The sequence below is a fragment of the Rhinoraja longicauda genome, chromosome 25 (assembly GCF_053455715.1).
Source record: "Rhinoraja longicauda isolate Sanriku21f chromosome 25, sRhiLon1.1, whole genome shotgun sequence".
In the NCBI taxonomy this organism is placed as follows: Eukaryota; Metazoa; Chordata; class Chondrichthyes; order Rajiformes; family Arhynchobatidae; genus Rhinoraja; species Rhinoraja longicauda.
The window spans coordinates 22,887,471-22,904,644 of NC_135977.1; the positions used below are offsets into that span (position 1 = coordinate 22,887,471).

The 17,174-nt window shown below is 41.3% G+C and overlaps 1 protein-coding gene across 2 annotated transcripts in view; it reads right to left on the reverse strand.

Moving 5' to 3' along the window:
- Nucleotides 1-17,174, reverse strand: part of rsrc2 (arginine/serine-rich coiled-coil 2) — a 37,042-nt gene that overhangs the window by 3,337 nt on the left and 16,531 nt on the right. Inside the window, exons 7-10 of one of the 2 annotated variants that reach the window (XM_078421681.1) lie at nt 15,260-15,342; nt 11,334-11,375; nt 8,093-8,316; nt 4,004-4,081 (exon numbers count right to left, since the gene is read on the reverse strand). In XM_078421681.1, the coding sequence (XP_078277807.1) occupies nt 4,004-4,081; nt 8,093-8,316; nt 11,334-11,375; nt 15,260-15,342 (427 nt within the window). Of the gene's footprint in view, nt 1-4,003; nt 4,094-8,092; nt 8,317-11,333; nt 11,376-15,259; nt 15,343-17,174 lie in introns of both variants that reach the window. The other variant, XM_078421680.1, reaches the window with a different exon arrangement.

Genomic DNA, 17,174 nt, shown 5'->3' on the forward strand with positions numbered 1-17,174 from the left:
TTGTTAGAGGTACGGACAGGGGTTTCTGCGACAACAGGATGGTGTGCTGCCTCTCTGGTGCCAGGATCAAGGATGTCACGGACAGAGTGCAGAAAATCCGCAAGGGCGAAGGTGAACAGCCCGAAGTGGCAGTGCATGTCGGCACAAACGACGTCGGTAAGAAGGGGATGAATATTCTGCAGCGTGACTAGAGAGCTCGGAAAAATGCTGAAAAGCAGGACCTCCAGGGTCTCCAGTTTGCTTCCAGTTCCTCGTGCTGGTGAAAGCAGGAACAGGGAGATACAGGACCTGAATGTGTGGCTGAGGAACTGGTGCAGGGGCAGCGATTTAGCTTCTTAGATCACTGGGATCTGTTTTGGGCTAAGGGGGAATTGTACAAAAGGGACGGATTGCACCTGAACAGGTGGGGGACCAGCATTCTGGCAGGCAGGTATGCCACTGCTACACGGTTGGTTTTAAACTAAATGGGGGGGGGTGTCAAATGGGACAGTCAAGGATGGAGTTAAAGGGAAAGAGAGGGGCGACATAGGGACTGACGAGGTAGAGTCACTGTGGATTGAGTTGAGTAATTGTAAAAGCAAGAAAATACAAATTGGTGTTATCTACAGACCCCCAAATAGTAGCCCGGATGTAGGGTGTAAGTTGCAGCAGGAGTTAAAACTGGCATGTAAGAAAAATGCCACTGTGGTGATGGAGGATTTCAATATTCAGGTAGACTGGGAAAATCAGGTTGGTTCTGGACCCCAAGAAAGACTGTTTGTAGAGTGCCTCCGAGATGGATTCTTAGAGCAGCTTGTAATGGAGCCAACCAGAGAAAAGGCAATTCTGGATTTAGTGTTGTCCAATGAACCAGATTTGATGAGAACTCGAGGTAAATGAACCACTTGGAGGTAGTGATCATTAATATGATTAGTTTTAATCTGCAATTTGAGAAGGAGAAGGTTAAATCGGAAGTGTCAGTGTTGCAGTTGAACAAAGGGGACTATGAAGGCATGAAAGAGGAGCTGGACAAGGTAGGCTGGAAAGGGATCCTAGCGGGAATGACGGTGGAACAGCAATGGCAGACATTTCTGGGCATAATCCGGAAGACGCAGGATCATTTCATTCCAAAAAGGAAGAAAGATTCTAAGGGGAGTAGGAGGCAACCGTGGCTGACAAGGGAAGTTAGGGATGGAATAAAACTATAAGAAAAGATGTATAACACAGTAGAGTGGGTTGGGAAACTTTCATAAGACAGCAGAAGGTTAACAAAACGGGCAATACGGGCTGAAAAGATGAAGTACGAGGGAAAGCTGGCCAAGAATATAAAGAAGGACAGCAAAAGCTTCTTTAGATATGTTAAAGTCAAATGTGGGTCCCTTGAAGGCAGACACGGGTGAAATTATTATGGGTAACAAGGAAATCGCAGAAGAGTTGAATAGGTACTTCGGATCTGTCTTCACTAAGGAAGACACAAACAATCTCCCAGATGTACTAGAGGACAGAGGATCTAGGTGGGTAGAGGAACTGAAAGAAATCTTCATTAGGTGAGAAATAGTATTGGGTAGACTAATGGGACTGAAGGATGGTAAATCCCCTGGGCCTGATGGTCTGCATCCCAGGGTCCTCGGGGAGGTGGCTCTAGAAATAGTGGACGCATTGGTGATCATTTTCCAATGTTCATTTTCCAATGTTCAATAGATTCAGGATCAGTTCCTGTGGATTGGAGGATAGCTAATGTTATTCCACTTTTCAAGAAAGGAGCGAGAGAGAAAACGGGGAATTACAGACCAGTTAGCCTGACTTCGGTGGTGGGAAAGATGCTGGAGTCAATTATTAAAGAAGTAATAATGGCGCATTTAGATAGCAATAAAAGGATAAGTCCAAGTCAGCATGGATTTATGAAGGGAAATCATGCTTGACTAATCTTCTGGAATTTTTTGAAGATGTGACGAGTAAAATGGATGAAGGGGAGCCAGTGGATGTAGCCTTTGATAAGGTCCCGCACGGGAGATTGGTGACTAAAATTAGAGTACATGGTATTGGGGGTAGGGTGTTGACATGGATAGAAAATTGGTTGGCAGACAGGAAGCAAAGAGTAGGAGTAAACGGGTCCTTTTCAGAATGGCAGGCAGTAGCGGGTGGAGTGCCGCAATGCTCGGTGTTGGGGCCGCAACTGTTTACCATATATATTAATGATTTGGACGAGGGAATTAGAAGCAAGTTTGCGGATGACACAAAGCTGGGTGGCAGTGTAAACTGTGGAGGATGTTAGGAGGTTGCAGGGTGACCTGGACAGGTTGAGTGAGTGGGCAGATGCAGTATAATATAGATAAATGTGAGGTTATCCACTTTGGCGGCAAAAACAAGGAGGCAGATTATTATCTCAATGGTGTTAGGTTAGGTAAGGGGAAAATGCAGCGAGACCTGGGTGTCCTTGTACACCAGTCACTGAAAGTTGGCGTGCAGGTACAGCAGGCAGTGAAGAAAGCTAATGGCATGTTGGCCTTCATATCAAGAGGATTTCAGTATAGGAGTAAAGAGGTTCCTCTGCAGTTGTATAGGGCCCTGGTAAGACCACATCTGGAGTATTGTGTACAGTTTTGGTATCCTAATTTGAGGAAGGACATCCTTATAATTGAGGCAGTGCAGCGTAGGTTCACGAGATTGATCCCTGGGGACTGTCATATGAGGAATGATTGAAAAGACTAGGCTTGTATTCACTGGAGTTTAGAAGGATGAGCGAAGATATCTGATATGTTTTAGGATGATTAAGTCATCTCTTCATTCATAAAGGCACAATCAAATCTATCTCTCCTTCAACAATACAGACCATACCATAGTCCATTGTTGCTTACTGTTTGCCCTCCAATATCATTAGGTTGACTAGTTGAATAAAAATCACATGAGATAGCGCTATAAAATTCACGGTTAAGATTTTCACAGAGGGTTTGGATTAAACAGATTAAAGTGGAGTATTCAAGGGGATTTAAAATTGTATTGATACTGAGTTGACATCCAATTGAAGACAGTTAGATGCAAAACATGCATTCCAAATCCTCGGTACACTTTTTTGCAGAAAATGGGTTTGAGCTGACTTCATTCCCCATTGACAATTAAAAAAAAAAAAACTTTGGATAAGTGCTGAGTGACTCTAATCAACTGCTCTGTTTCAGCATACAAATTTGTAAGTTAAATCTGGCCATTTTCCTCACACCAATGTGTTACAAAGTTCCACACAGTGACTAATGACATCTATCAAAAGAGGGTAGAAGCGTTCAAATGACCTTTAGTCTAAAAAACATCCACGATCATTTTGTTACATCAGAATTCATGTATGCTTACTATTTTGTCCTACACTTCCTACAATAGATGTAGCGGCCAGCTACAGTACAAGTATCAGCTTCCAGTAGCAAACATATCTTGGTTATCGGTCTTTCCAAGCACCAATAGAGAATAGGTGCAGGAGGAGGCCATTCGGCCCATCGAGCCAGCACCGCCATTCAATGTGATCATGGCTGATCATTCTCAATCAGTACCCCGTTCCTGCCTTCTCCCCATACCCCCTGACTCCACTATCCTTAAGAGCTCTATCCAGCTCTCTCTTGAAAGCATCCAACGAACTGGCCTCCACTGCCTTCTGAGGCAGAGAATTCCACACCTTCACCACTCTCTGACTGAAAAAGTTCTTCCTCATCTCCGTTCTAAATGGCCTACCCCTTATTCTTAAACTGTGGCCCCTTGTTCTGGACTCCCCCAACATTGGGAACATGTTTCCTGCCTCTAACGTGTCCAACCCCTTAATAATCTTATACGTTTCGATAAGATCTCCTCTCATCCTTCTAAATTCCAGTGTATACAAGCCTAGTCGCTCCAGTCTTTCAACATATGAAAGTCCCGCCATTCCGGGAATTAACCTAGTAAACCTACTCTGCACGCCCACCAGAAATGTAAAATATTATAACACTGGTAGTAAACATTTCTTAAACATTTACAGAAAAAGCATTACATTTCCTGCACTCACCTTGATGCCCATTAACTTTCGAAATTTTACATTTTGGTCTTTATTACCAAAACTTAGCTTCTCCCATAATTCTGCAGTCTGTGATTTGTCCTTGAACAGAATGAAAAAGACATGAAAAGCCACTATATCATACAATAGAAAAAAAAAGTTTGGGAAAGATAAGTAGATAAATAGTATTTATGTTTGCAAATAATAGTTCATTAAGTTTACTGTGAGATAATGCAGACATTAAAGAATTGCAAAAATGTGGATGTAGCCCAGTCCAATACATAAATTCACTACACTGCAATATCGATGATTCTTATCTGTTCTTTGAAACTGCCGAGTAAGAAGCAATTAGGATGGACATTGAACACTGCGCTGCGATAAATGTCCACATCGCACAGTACAATTACATTTTTTTTTAAATTGAGCAGTAACAGTGAACACCAATTTGCAGTGAATGATTAAGAACCAGAAGAATCATAAAACACGAGTGCCCAAAATCTAAAATAAAAGAAAATGGTCGAAACACTCGACAAGACAGGCATCAACTGTAGAAAACAAAACAAGAGTCAATATGTCGACCTAACCTATTAAGTATTTCCAGAAGAATAATGAGATTTTCGTTTAAAAAAACTTAATACCTACTACCTTAGGTCAAATAGGAAAGTGGTTACATATTTTTAAGGCTATGATAAAAAGGGATGGCTATCAAGACCAATTAGATAGATTCAACCTGCACCAAAGTCGAAAGCCTCCTTTTGTTTTTGTCCACTGCATGAATGAATTTTTAACTTCCAAACAAAAACAAAAACAAAACGGTGGAGTTGCTGCCTCACAGCATCAGTGACCCAGGTTCAATCCTGACTACGGGTGCTGTCTGTATGAAGTTTGTATGTTTGCCCTGTAACTGCGTAGGTTTTCTCTGGGTGCTCCCAAAGACGTACAGGTTTGTCAATTAATTGGCTTTGGTAAAATTATACTCTGTTCCTAGTGTGTAGGATAGTGCAAGTTTCCGGGGTGATCACTGGTCGGTGTGGACTTGGTGGGCCAAAGGGCCTGTTTCCGCACTGTATCTCTAAAGTCCACTCTGTTAAAATTCTATACAATCTAAAGAGTCAGTATTAAAACTTCTGGCATTTGCTTCAGTAAAAATTGTTTTAAGTATTTCAAGACATTCGTCATAAATAGTTTATCATTACTGGCATCAACCTATAACATCTGGGGGTTTAATTAATTTCTTGATATTTGGCATCCAAAACAGCAACCGTACAAGGACTTAATAAATATATTACTATACATGATTAAAAAGGTGCCTGATTGTTTTTGTTTTGACCCTGGCAATTGCCTTTATTGATCTATACTAAACCTGATGTGCTTCATCTAACATTTAGACAATTGGACTATACAGTGCCCTCCATAATGTTTGGGACAAAGACCCATCATTTATTTATTTGCCTCGAGATTTGTAATTTTAAAAAAAAATCACATGTTGCACATTGTCAGATTTTAATAAAGGCCATTTTTATACATTTTGGTTTCACCATGTAGAAATTACAGCAGTGTCATGTAAATGAAAGTAGTCATGTTTAGTATTTTGTTCCATATCCTTTGCATGCAATGACTGCTTGAAGTCTGCAATTCATGGACATCACCAGTTGCTGGGTGTCTTCTCTGGTGATGCTCTGCCAGGCCTGCATTGTAGCCATCTTTAGCTTATGCTTGTTTTAGGGGCTAGTCCCCTTCAGTTTTCTCTTCAGCATTTAAAAGTCATGCTCAATTGGGTTCAGATCGGGTGATTGACTTGGCCACTAGAGCTTGTAAGGATAGCGGAGTCAGGGGGTATGGAGAAGGCAGGAACGGGGTACTGATTGGGAATGATCAGCCATGATCACATTGAATGGCGGAGCTGGCTCATAGGGCCGAATGGCCTCCTCCTGCACCTATTGTCAAGAATTGGCCATTTTTTAGTTTTGAAAAGCTCCTTTGTTGTGTTAGCAGTATGTTTGGGATCATTGCCTTGCTGTAGAATAACTGCCGGCCAATGAGCTTTGAGGCATTTGTTTAAACTTCAGCAGATAGGATGTGTCTATACATTTCAGAATTCATTATGCTACTACCATCAGCAGTTGCATCATCAATGAAGGTAAGTGAGCCAGTACCTTCCTTCAGCAGCCATACTTGCCCAGGCCATAACACCCCCACCACCGTGTTTCACAGATGAGGTGGTATGCTTTGGATCTTGGGCAGTTACTTCTCTCCTCCATACTTTGCTCTTTCCATCACTCTGATATAAGTTAATCTTCATCTCATCTGTCCACATGACCTTTTTCCAGTACTGTGGTTGCTCTTTTATGTACTTCTTGGCAAACTGTAACCTGGCCATCCAATTTTTGCAGCTAACCAGTGGTTTGCACCTTGCAGTGTAGCCTCTGTATTTCTGTTCATGAAGTCGTCTGCAGACAGTGGTCATTGACAAATCAACACCTGACTGCTGAAGAGTGTTTCTGATCTGTCAGACATGTGTTTGGGGATTTTTCTTTATTACAGGGAATTCTTCTCTCACCAGCTGTGGAGGTCTTTCTTGGCCTGCCAGTCCTTTTGCGATTAGTAAACTCACCAGTGCTCTCTTTCTTCTTAATGATGTTCCAACCAGTTGACTTTGGTAAGTCTAAAGTTTCTAACAATGTCTCTAACAGTTTTATTCTTGTTTCTCAGAGTCTCATAATGGCTTCTTTGACTTTCAATGGTACAACTTGGGTCCTCATGTTGATAAACAGCAATAAAAGTTTCCAAACGTGATGGAAAGACCGGGTGCTGAGAGCTCTCTTATACCTGCATTAACGAGGCAATTAAACACAGCTGAGCAATTACAAAAACTTGTCAAGCCATGTGTCCCAAACATTATGGTGCCCTGAAATGGGGGGACTATGTATGAACACAGCTGTAATTTCTACATGGTGAAACCAAAATGTATAAAAATGACCTTTAATAAAATCAGACAATGTGCACTTTAACCACATGTGATTTCTTTCTATTACAAATCTCAAATTGTGGAGTTCAGAGGTAAATAAATAAATGATGGGTCTTTGTCCCAAACATTATGGAGGGCACTGTATGCATCATTGACAGTAATAAATTATACCATTTGTTTGGCAACTTGATGCCCGCCAGCCAAAAATAACCATATTAGACAAATAAGATTTTTTTCAATTGAACAAGCCCCTTGCTTTTTCTAACAAATAATACAAATCTCACAGGAAAGATCTGGAACTAGAACTCAATACTGCAGTCACACTCTGCATGTGGAATCCTCCTCAATTGGCAAAAGTTGCTCGAAGTGCCCTCAATCTAAAGTATCTAGCTGACCATCACTCTTCTTCAATCCATATTCTATAACATGCTCCACCCATGTCTGATCGGCCAATTATCAACTCGCCCTCCAGCTCTTCTTACCTTGAGCACTGCCCTTAGTTTTGACACTTTTCTTGCAAAGCAAAGAAAGTCAACTACTTAATTCATAATTTATTCTTAGATTTGGGTGGTTATTTTAAATTTGGAATGTAAACTAGGTGACTTCAAGCCTTCCACATTGGACACGTTCATTGGCATAAAAACATTTAATATTATTACACAACATGCAACCATGCATGCAAAGTCATCTAACAACGCAGAACGAAACGCTGAATGAGGCCTCAAATGGACAGCAAAAAATAACTAGCTTTAGGGAAAGTCTTTGCCAAAGCCACTGCCAATGGGTCTGAGGAATCCATTTGTTTAGTACCCTTGTTTAAATTTTCACCCTTAGAAACTGCCACCCATTCAGCACCCCCCATCTTATGGCTTAGTTTGCCTCATCCCCCAAATGTATGTCACATGGCCAGACCTCACTCAGAATCCACTTTTTTGACTAATTTTCCCTGCCCATGATCTTCTGATACCTCCAGTCTCCAGTACCTCTTTCTGCCACTCACAACTACCACCTGTCTTAGTTGGTGTACAGTGAATGAAAATAATAGAAAAACAGCGTTAATGTTAGTGTCAAAGTCCACCCAAACACAGGCAAAGCCAAATATACAGCACTGATTTGTACTCAATAGGACTCACCCCTTCTTTCTTGTTCTGCCAGAGCAGTTTGCGTTTCTTCTCCTGTTCTGCAAACTTCATTGGATTGACAGCAGTTGGGTTGTAGTAACTAGGTACGGCTATGCCTGTTTCAGCCAATGCCTTGGCTTGGAGGGCTGCCATCTGTGCAGCCATCGCAATCTGAGGGGTAACTTGAGTGCCAGATGCCAAGAGTGCAGCAACATTGAGAACGGATCCACTACTAACTGTTGGAAACACGAGAAATTTAAATCATCCAAATCTTTTAATAAACGTTCAACTCTTAATTGATAATAGCCACATACTATTGCACAGCAGGTTGGATGCTTGGCTCCATGAAGGATGTAATAAAATAGCTTGCTTGCTACCTCATTAACAAGTTTAGAACTTGACCTCAATTTTGGATTCAGTGGGCATTATCTGCAGAATGCACTCCAATAGGCCACAGTATCATCCGAGGCACCATGAAAACATTGCTTCAAATCACTTAGCAGGATAAGCAGGGCGAGGATGTGGAACACTTCAAGTCATACAACAATTTGTTCATTGGAGTGAAGTCACATCCTTGTCAGATGGGTACTATGACATGAGAAGATAAATCTGATCTTGCTCATGATATTGACCCCTTAAAAACAAATTCAAAATATGTTCACAATTACAATCCACTCAATTCTCTTCCTGCATTTATTTCCACAAGTGTTCAAGCAAACAATCAAATGACTTCTACGATGCAACCATCTCTAAACAGAGACATTTGTACTTTCTTAATGGTGGATGACCCAATTGATATGGAGAAACTGAAGATATTTTGATGTTGATTAAAAATTTGGACAGAATGGTGACTTTTAACTAGAGAACTGGAATGCAAAACCAAGGAAGAAGTTGTACCAAACTGCAGGAAAGCAATCTTGGACGGAACATGATGTAGATAAATAGCATTACACTGCGGTTCGAAGGTTACATTATGAGTTAGGCTGTCTTGATTGGATTTATCTCTGCTTGAGTTTTGAAATTTAAAGAGCGATCTAATCAGTGTTATTAAAATGATGCAAAGATTTATTAAGTTACATAAAGGAATTATTTTCTCCAATGTAGAAATTTGGATAATCGCTAAATTAATGCTAGTCCATTCAATCATGAAATTAGACAGTACATCTTTACCTACAAAAACTGGAGTAGATACCTGGAACTAATTTCTCAAACTGAGTGTCTCGGAGTCAAATGAAATTGAAGAACAAGAGAATTAAAATTTTGGTAGGTTACACCACCGAGGAATGAGATGTTGGCGTGGGTAAATAAAATGAAGGTACAGATATAACGGAATAATGAAACAGGCTTACTTAATCATAGAAACATAGAAAATAGGTGCAGGAGTAGGCCATTCGGCCCTTCGAGCCTGCACCGCCATTCAATATGATCATGGCTGATCATCCAACTCAGTATCCTGTACCTGTCTTCTCTCCATACCCCCTGATCCCTTTAGCCACAAGAGCCACATCTAACTCCCTCTTAAATATAGCCAATGAACTAGCCTCAACTACCTTCTGTGGCAGAGAATTCCACAGATTCACCACTCTCTGTGTGAAAAAAAAAATTCTCATCTCGGTCCTAAAAGACTTCCCCCTTATCCTTAAACTGTGACCCTTGTTCTGGACTTCCCCAACATCAGGAACAATCTTCCTACATCTAGCCTGTCCAACCCTTTAAGAATTTTGTACGTTTCTATAAGATCCCCCCTCAATCTTCTAAATTCCAGCGAGTACAAGCCGAGTCTATCCAGTCTTTCTTCATATGAAAGTCCTGCCATCCCAGGAATCAATCTGGTGAACCTTCTCTGAACTCCCTCTATGGCAAGAATGTCTTTCCTCAGATTAGGAGACCAAAACTGTACGCAATACTCTAGGTGTGGTCTCACCAATGCCCTGTACAACTGCAGCAGAACCTCCCTGCACCTATTCTCCAATCCCCTCGCTATGAATGCCAACATACCATTCACTTTCTTCACTGCCTGCTGCACCTGCATGCTTACTTTCAATGACTGGTGTACCACGACACCCAGGTCTCGTTGCAGCTCCCCTTTTCCTAATCAGCCACCATTCAGATAATAGTCTGCTTTCCTGTTCTTGCCATCAAAGTGGATAACCTCACATTTATCCACATTATACTGCATCTGCCATGCATTTGCCCACTCACCTAACCAAGTCACCTTGCAGCCTCCTAGCATCCTTCTCACAGCTAACACTGCCCCCCAGCTTCGTGTCATCCGCAAACTTGGAGATGTTGCATTCAATTCCCTCGTCCAAATCATTAATATATATTGTAAATAGCTGGGGTCCCAGCACTGAGCCTTGCGGTACCCCACTAGTCACTGCCTGCCATTCTGAAAAGGACCCGTTTATTCCTACTCTTTGCTTCCTGTCTGCCAGCCAGTTCTCTATCCACATCAATACTGAACCCACAATACCGTGTGCTTTGTTTGCATACTAATCTCTTATGTGGGACCTTGTCGAAAGCCTTCTGGAAGTCCAGATATAACACATCCACTGGTTCTCCCTTATCCACTCTACTAGTTACATCCTCGAAAAATTCTATAAGATTCGTCAGACATGATTTACCTTTCATAAATCCATGCTGACTTTGTCCAATGATTTCACCACTTTCCAAATGTGCTGCTATCCCATCTTTAATAACTGACTAGCATTTTCCCCACTACCAATGTTAGACTAACTAGTCTGTAATTCCCCGTTTTCTCTCTCCCTCCCTTTTTGAAAAGTGGGGTTACATTAGCTACCCTCCAATCCTCAGGAACTACTCCAGAATTTAGAACCTTTTCCTAACAAACCACTCAATACTCTTCTCTTTGAAAATATTATTTGTCACATTCTCCCTTCATGGTGCAGTCCTTACAAACTGTTTTGCCTCTAACCACTGAATAAACTGTTGCTTTGGTTTGGGCATAAACTGTGCCACATGTTATATATGGAAATTCATCAACCACAGACACCAGTGAATAGATGAACAGTAACAAGCAGTTTTATCCAACAGGTTAAAAACTATTTCGAGTGGAGTCTTTTACAAAAATATAAATTGCAACTAATTTAAAGTCCTACATTCAATCAAGCACTCCATTACATGAAGACTAATTAAAAATAAAGTGCTGACATCTGGAGTGCTTTGAAATGAAATAACAAATGTTATTGTGAAGGAACTTAGCTTGCTAAAAATAGATATTAAGTTTTCATACTTGTTGGCTGGTTGACAATTCCAAGTGATCCATTAGTTGTATCTGTTGAAAACAAATAACGCTTATTTTTCAGTATTGCAAATCAAATTTTAAACATTTTGTCAGTTTCTATTTTCCGTGCACATTAAAGTTCCTGACTTCTGCATTTGTGCAACAATTATCAGAGGTCACACTAGGATGATATTCTCATGGGCGAATATTAAACGGCCATTGCTCCAAGACTTGGGATTCCTCTCAGTCACAAAAACGGTGATGCCTCTAGCTTCGTGACAGTGTTCTCAATCCTTAAATTCTACAACTCCAGAAAACTCTAGTTATGGAAAAATAAACTAGGATATAGATGTTTTGACAGGGCAAGGACATACGTTTTCTAATACGGTAAAAGGATTTCCAATATAACTGGATATAACATCCAGTAACAAGCGCATAATTTCACTTCACTTCTGTTTCTTTTAAACTGGGTGACCTAATACTGGATCTTTTCCAGTTGTCAAAATATGAGAAACATAAATTAAAAGGGAAGAATGGATTATATACTGGGGCATCCAGAGTAATACATGGAAACCAAAATTTCAAACATATATCATCCATGAGCAAGCTGTACATGTAAAATAGAAACTTCACAATTTCAGTAGAAATAACCTTTGTACTTTCAGGACAGATACAGCTCAAAACCCATGTCAACATATACATTGAGGGTTAAATCAGCAAGTGTGTGTGAACAGGAAACTGAAAAATCAGACATTAAAAATGATATTGTTTTTACCTCCTTAGTAAATTCCTTCGTTTTACAATTGAGGAAAAAAGGATGATGTTTTTTTAAAATAAAGCAAATAGGAATTCTGCATGCAAATTCTAAAGTACTGCCGCATAATCAACTCCAAATTATTGCTGACATAATATTACTTGAGAAAAACTAGTAAAATATAAATTACCACAAAATCTGATTTTATTTTTACACCCACCTACTAGTTTTAGAATGGCCAATGGTTGGGAATTAATCAGCAACCTGCATAAAAACCGATCCATTTTTTAAAAAAAGGGACTAAATGTTATTAATAAATTGACTGGAAGAACTAGGTGGAAACAATCCACAAACGTGATTTGAAAATCACTTCAGATTGGAAAACCATTGATCTTGTCAAATTTTTCCCAGAAAAGCAGACATTATTTTGACGTCCTGAGTGTCTCTCTGTGTCTCTATCTCTCTCTCTCTGTCTGTGTGTCTCTGTCTCTCTCTGATACTATATATATAGATATATATATATATATATATATATATACATATATACATACTACTAAAACTCAGATCTTGTATATACATATATTTTTGTATGTAAATATATGTATTTCTGTGCTTTTGCCAAAACGGCAAACCATAGCGCTACAATTTTTGCGCCACCTTAATCACCACTCTCGCGGCGACTCTTTATAACAGGTTTTATTTAAATCGGTCTTATATCTTTTAAGTAACAGGCATTTTAAAGTTCAAAAATCTCATTTCTAAACACCTTTTTCCAAGGGCTGCTGTGCGTATGATGTCACCATACGGCACGCACGGACTCTCTCTTCACTCGCACAAACAAGATGGACGCCGTTAGCGGACCCGCCCACCGTCAGGGGCTCCCCTCGCTTTTCTCTCCCCTCTCCCCCACAACCGCCACGAGTAATCCCAGCTCGGCTAGGCCACAGCCGCCGCCGCGCTGCCCGTCTCCAGTAGTCCGCCGCTCCGGGAGAGTAAGAGTGGGGGGAGGAAGGGGAGTGGGACTGGGGCGGGTGGGAGGAGGAGAGAGTGGGGGTGGGACGGAGAGTGGGACTGGGGAGGGTTTGTGCTGCAGGATGCACTGCTTCTGACTTGTCATTATAGTTCAAGTTCAAGTACAAGTTCAATTTCTGGCAAATAGTGACTCTCAGGCTGGTGATGGTTCGAATGGACAACAATAATGTAATCGAATGTTATGGGAGGTGGTCGGACTTTTGTGCCACTTTTCAGCCTGTGCCCAAATGTTGAGGCCACGCTGTGTTCCTTTAATGAGAAGCAGCAAATGAAATTGAACATTTTGCAGTCAATGAACATCTCCACTTCTGACCTTATGGTGAAAGATCATTGTGCTAACTGAATACGGTTGGTCATAGAAATACCTCTGAGGAATTCTTGCGCAACTAAATGTCTAGGACTCCAGATCTTTGGTATGATCCGTGGCCTTCGAGAAGTGTAAAGCACATGATTAATCTTAGCTTCTCAATGTCCCGATCATTATTGAAGGCAGCCTTCAGTCAACTTGATTTATTTACTCCACATAGCTACAAGGCATTCGGCAAAGGCTTTGAAAACATTCCAGCCATAGTGTTGAAGACAGGCTCCACAATAAACTTAAATTCTAATCAAGCTGTTTCAATACTGTGCCAACATATGCACCCAGAAACATCCTGCCCATTGGTAAAAAAAGACATCTAATTTAGCTAATTACTATGTGGACCATTCAATCATTAACTAAGTAATTGAAGATATTAACAGTGCTATAAAGCAGCACTAAATAATCTGATCACTGATCTTCTCTATGATTTATGATATAAACACTGGCTCCAGACTCTGGCTGAGAATCACAGACTTGCCCAGATGGACACACGAGATGAATTCCAGAGGCAAGGCTCGGGGCGATTCCTTTGGCTTCCAAGCACAGAGTATTCGATCACATGTGCCATCAAGGAACCCAAGTGAAAACAAGTCTAATACAATATTTGTAAACCAGCATCTGCAGTTCCTTGTGTCACCAATGGCTGCTGGAAGCCAATCATCTCATTCCAAAAAAATGACACAGTAGTCCTGCAGGGCAGTACTAAAGATTCAACAGTCACCAAACACTTCACTGATGACTTTTCATTTATCATGTGGTCAGAAGCACTTAAACTGAAAATGGACAAAAACACTTGAACCATTAATGCTAGGCAATGATATCTCCAACAAAGGAGTGCAACAATTTCCCCCATACCAGTAGCTTTGCCATGACAACATTATAACAGCTGATTCCTCCATCACAAACTTCTTTGAGATCAAGTGGTTTATGCGACACAGTATGTACAAGCAGAGCTTAAATCTAGATTATGTGGTTAACTGGCTCAACCTTTGCCACCAGCATTCACCAATACTCTCTGCTTGCAATGGCTTTGCAAGTTTTCTGGGTGTTGTCTCCGTTCCTGCTGCGGCCTACCATCGGCCCAACTCCTGGAGCTGGCGGCCTCCAGGGCTCTGGTTCGCAGAGCCCGCGGATCGGACTTACCATCACCGGAGCCGGCCGTCCTCGGAGGCTGCGGGAGTGGCTGCGACTCGCCTTAGGCTCGGGCCGCGTGGATGCCGACATCGGGAGCTCCGGCAGCGGTAGCGTGTTCGCCTGCGCCGGATCGCGGGGCTTGGGTCGCGGACAATTCACCGTCCGGCGCGGCCTAAAATATGCCGCGGGATTTTTCTCTGCTGGGCAGGGGCTTCAATGTCGGGAGCCACGACCGCCCCGACGTGCAGCAACAGCAGCAGCGTGTTCGCCCGCCCGGACCGGACTTATCATCGGCGGAGTCGGCCGTCTTCGGAGGCTGCGGGAGCGGCTGCGACTCGCCTTGGGCCGGCCCGCTGCGGACCGTCCGGCGCGGCCTGCAACCACAACAACCTGACCGCGGGAGAAGACGGCAGGAGAAGAGAAAGACATTGTGGCCTTCCATCACAGTGAGGAGAGGACTGGAGGAGACTCACTGTGATGGATGTTTCTTTGATGGATGTTTCTTTTTTTGTGTGTTTTTGGGGTTGTGTAATTTTAATGCCTATTTAATGCTTTTATTGTTGGACAGTGGGTGACTGAATTTCGTCCAATATTGGATGACAAATAAAGCTATCTTGAATCTTGAAGTTGTGTCATACACATATTACAAAATACCTGCAACATCGGTTTGTTCCACTTTTTGTTTTTCCAGCAGCTCTTTTTCTTTTTGTTCCTGAAGCTTCTTTGCTCTTTCAAGCCTGTGATTCAAAGCAATATATTAGGACTGTATAGTTTCAAACACTTACTTATTCAAGTTATTTTGGGACTTTAACTTTCAGTTAAATATTAATATGCCATGCAAGGCCAGTTGAAGATTGGCCAACTTCGAGTGCACATTTTCCACAAATATAAAATACTATCAGGAAAACCTTTGAAGCAACAGATCAGAAACCTATTATTGAGCAACTATTTAATTAACATGCTTTTGTTCACGTTTGGAAGTTTGGGCAAGTTAAACAATGCTGAAATGATATCAGAAATTGTTAAATCATGGAAATTCAACGTGTTTTTCCATTTACCACTCAACTTAGACATTTTATCATGAAACTGGACTGTTACGTATAATCTAATGAAATTTGTTGTATATTCTTAGTTCCCCTAGTTTCACTTTTAATTAAATACAGATCAATTGATAGTAATATATATGGACTGTAGATAATTGAGACTAGGAATATGCAATGGTAATCAGTATTTAGAATCATCACCCTTCCGTATTAATCCCATCACTCAGCGTTTGATCCACAGCTCCCTATGCCTAAATCAAGTGCACTTTTTAAATGCTGTCTATGACCCAGCTGAAGTGGGAATATACTGAAGATGCGGCAGACTGCGAGTGTGGATGGGGCCTCCAGATTATGGAACATCTCCTGAGCTGTGACACGCTGCATGACATGCACTGTAAAGGATCTTGCAGAGGCTAACGCCGTGGCACTAAAATTTGCTCGCTATTGGCAAACAGTTGTGTGATGACACGAATTAAAAAGAACCCAGCTTCAATCGCTTTCTCAGGCAGTGCATTCCAGGTACTTATCAATCTCCGGGTAACATTGGTCAGTCATATCTGAACGGTTTCATCCTGGGTAACATCCTGGAAAATCTCCTCTATATCTTCTCCAAGCACAATCCCATCCTTCTAATCCTTTACAGATCAGAAAAGCATACAGTACCCCAGCAGAAGTCTGGGCAAGTTTTCATAAAATTATAGCATAACTTACTTCTCTATTCTTGTCCTGACCAATAGAGGCCAGTATCCCATTTGCATTGCTAACCATGTTATCTACCAGTTATCACTAAGGATCTGTCGACTTGTAAACCAAGATCCCTTCTGTTCCTCCATACCCCATCTGAACCCGACCATTCATGATGTATCCATGCCTCATTAGTACTCACCAAATGCACCTGGGCTAAATGCCACCTACCATTTTTCAGCCCATTGTGCCAACACATCAAAATCGCCTTATCGCCTATGACAACCCTCCATTCTGTCAACAACTCTGCCAATCTTACCGTCACCTCAAATGGTAATATATACAATTTTTAAATTTTGTAATTATATGCAGACACTAAATAAAAACACGAGTTGTTACTGGGCTGGCAGTCTTTCATCCGGTCAGTTGCCTACAGGATTTTAATGCAGGTTTTTTTTTAAACGTATAAGACCATCTCAGTCAAATGTTCAGTTTGCAGGCAACACACACTGAAGACAAAATTAGTCCGTCAATAAATTTTAATGATTGGGATCAAAATCTAAAATACATACTGAAAGCCAACAACCTAAAAATCAACCTTTGTTAAGATGTGTAATTCAGGTGATCAGCTACTCACCCCCCCCCCCCCCCCCACTCAGGCCAGAAAGTAACCAAAAACAGATTTTGGAATAACAGTGCTACGCGATTAAGATCTGATGAAAAACTAAGGGAAGTAGAAAGGAGACGGAGATTGATAGAAGGATGATCTGCCCCACTGCAAAAAGAAACTCAAGTGAAACAATAGCAAGTGATACAAGTGACAGAGAGTTGAATCGAATTAA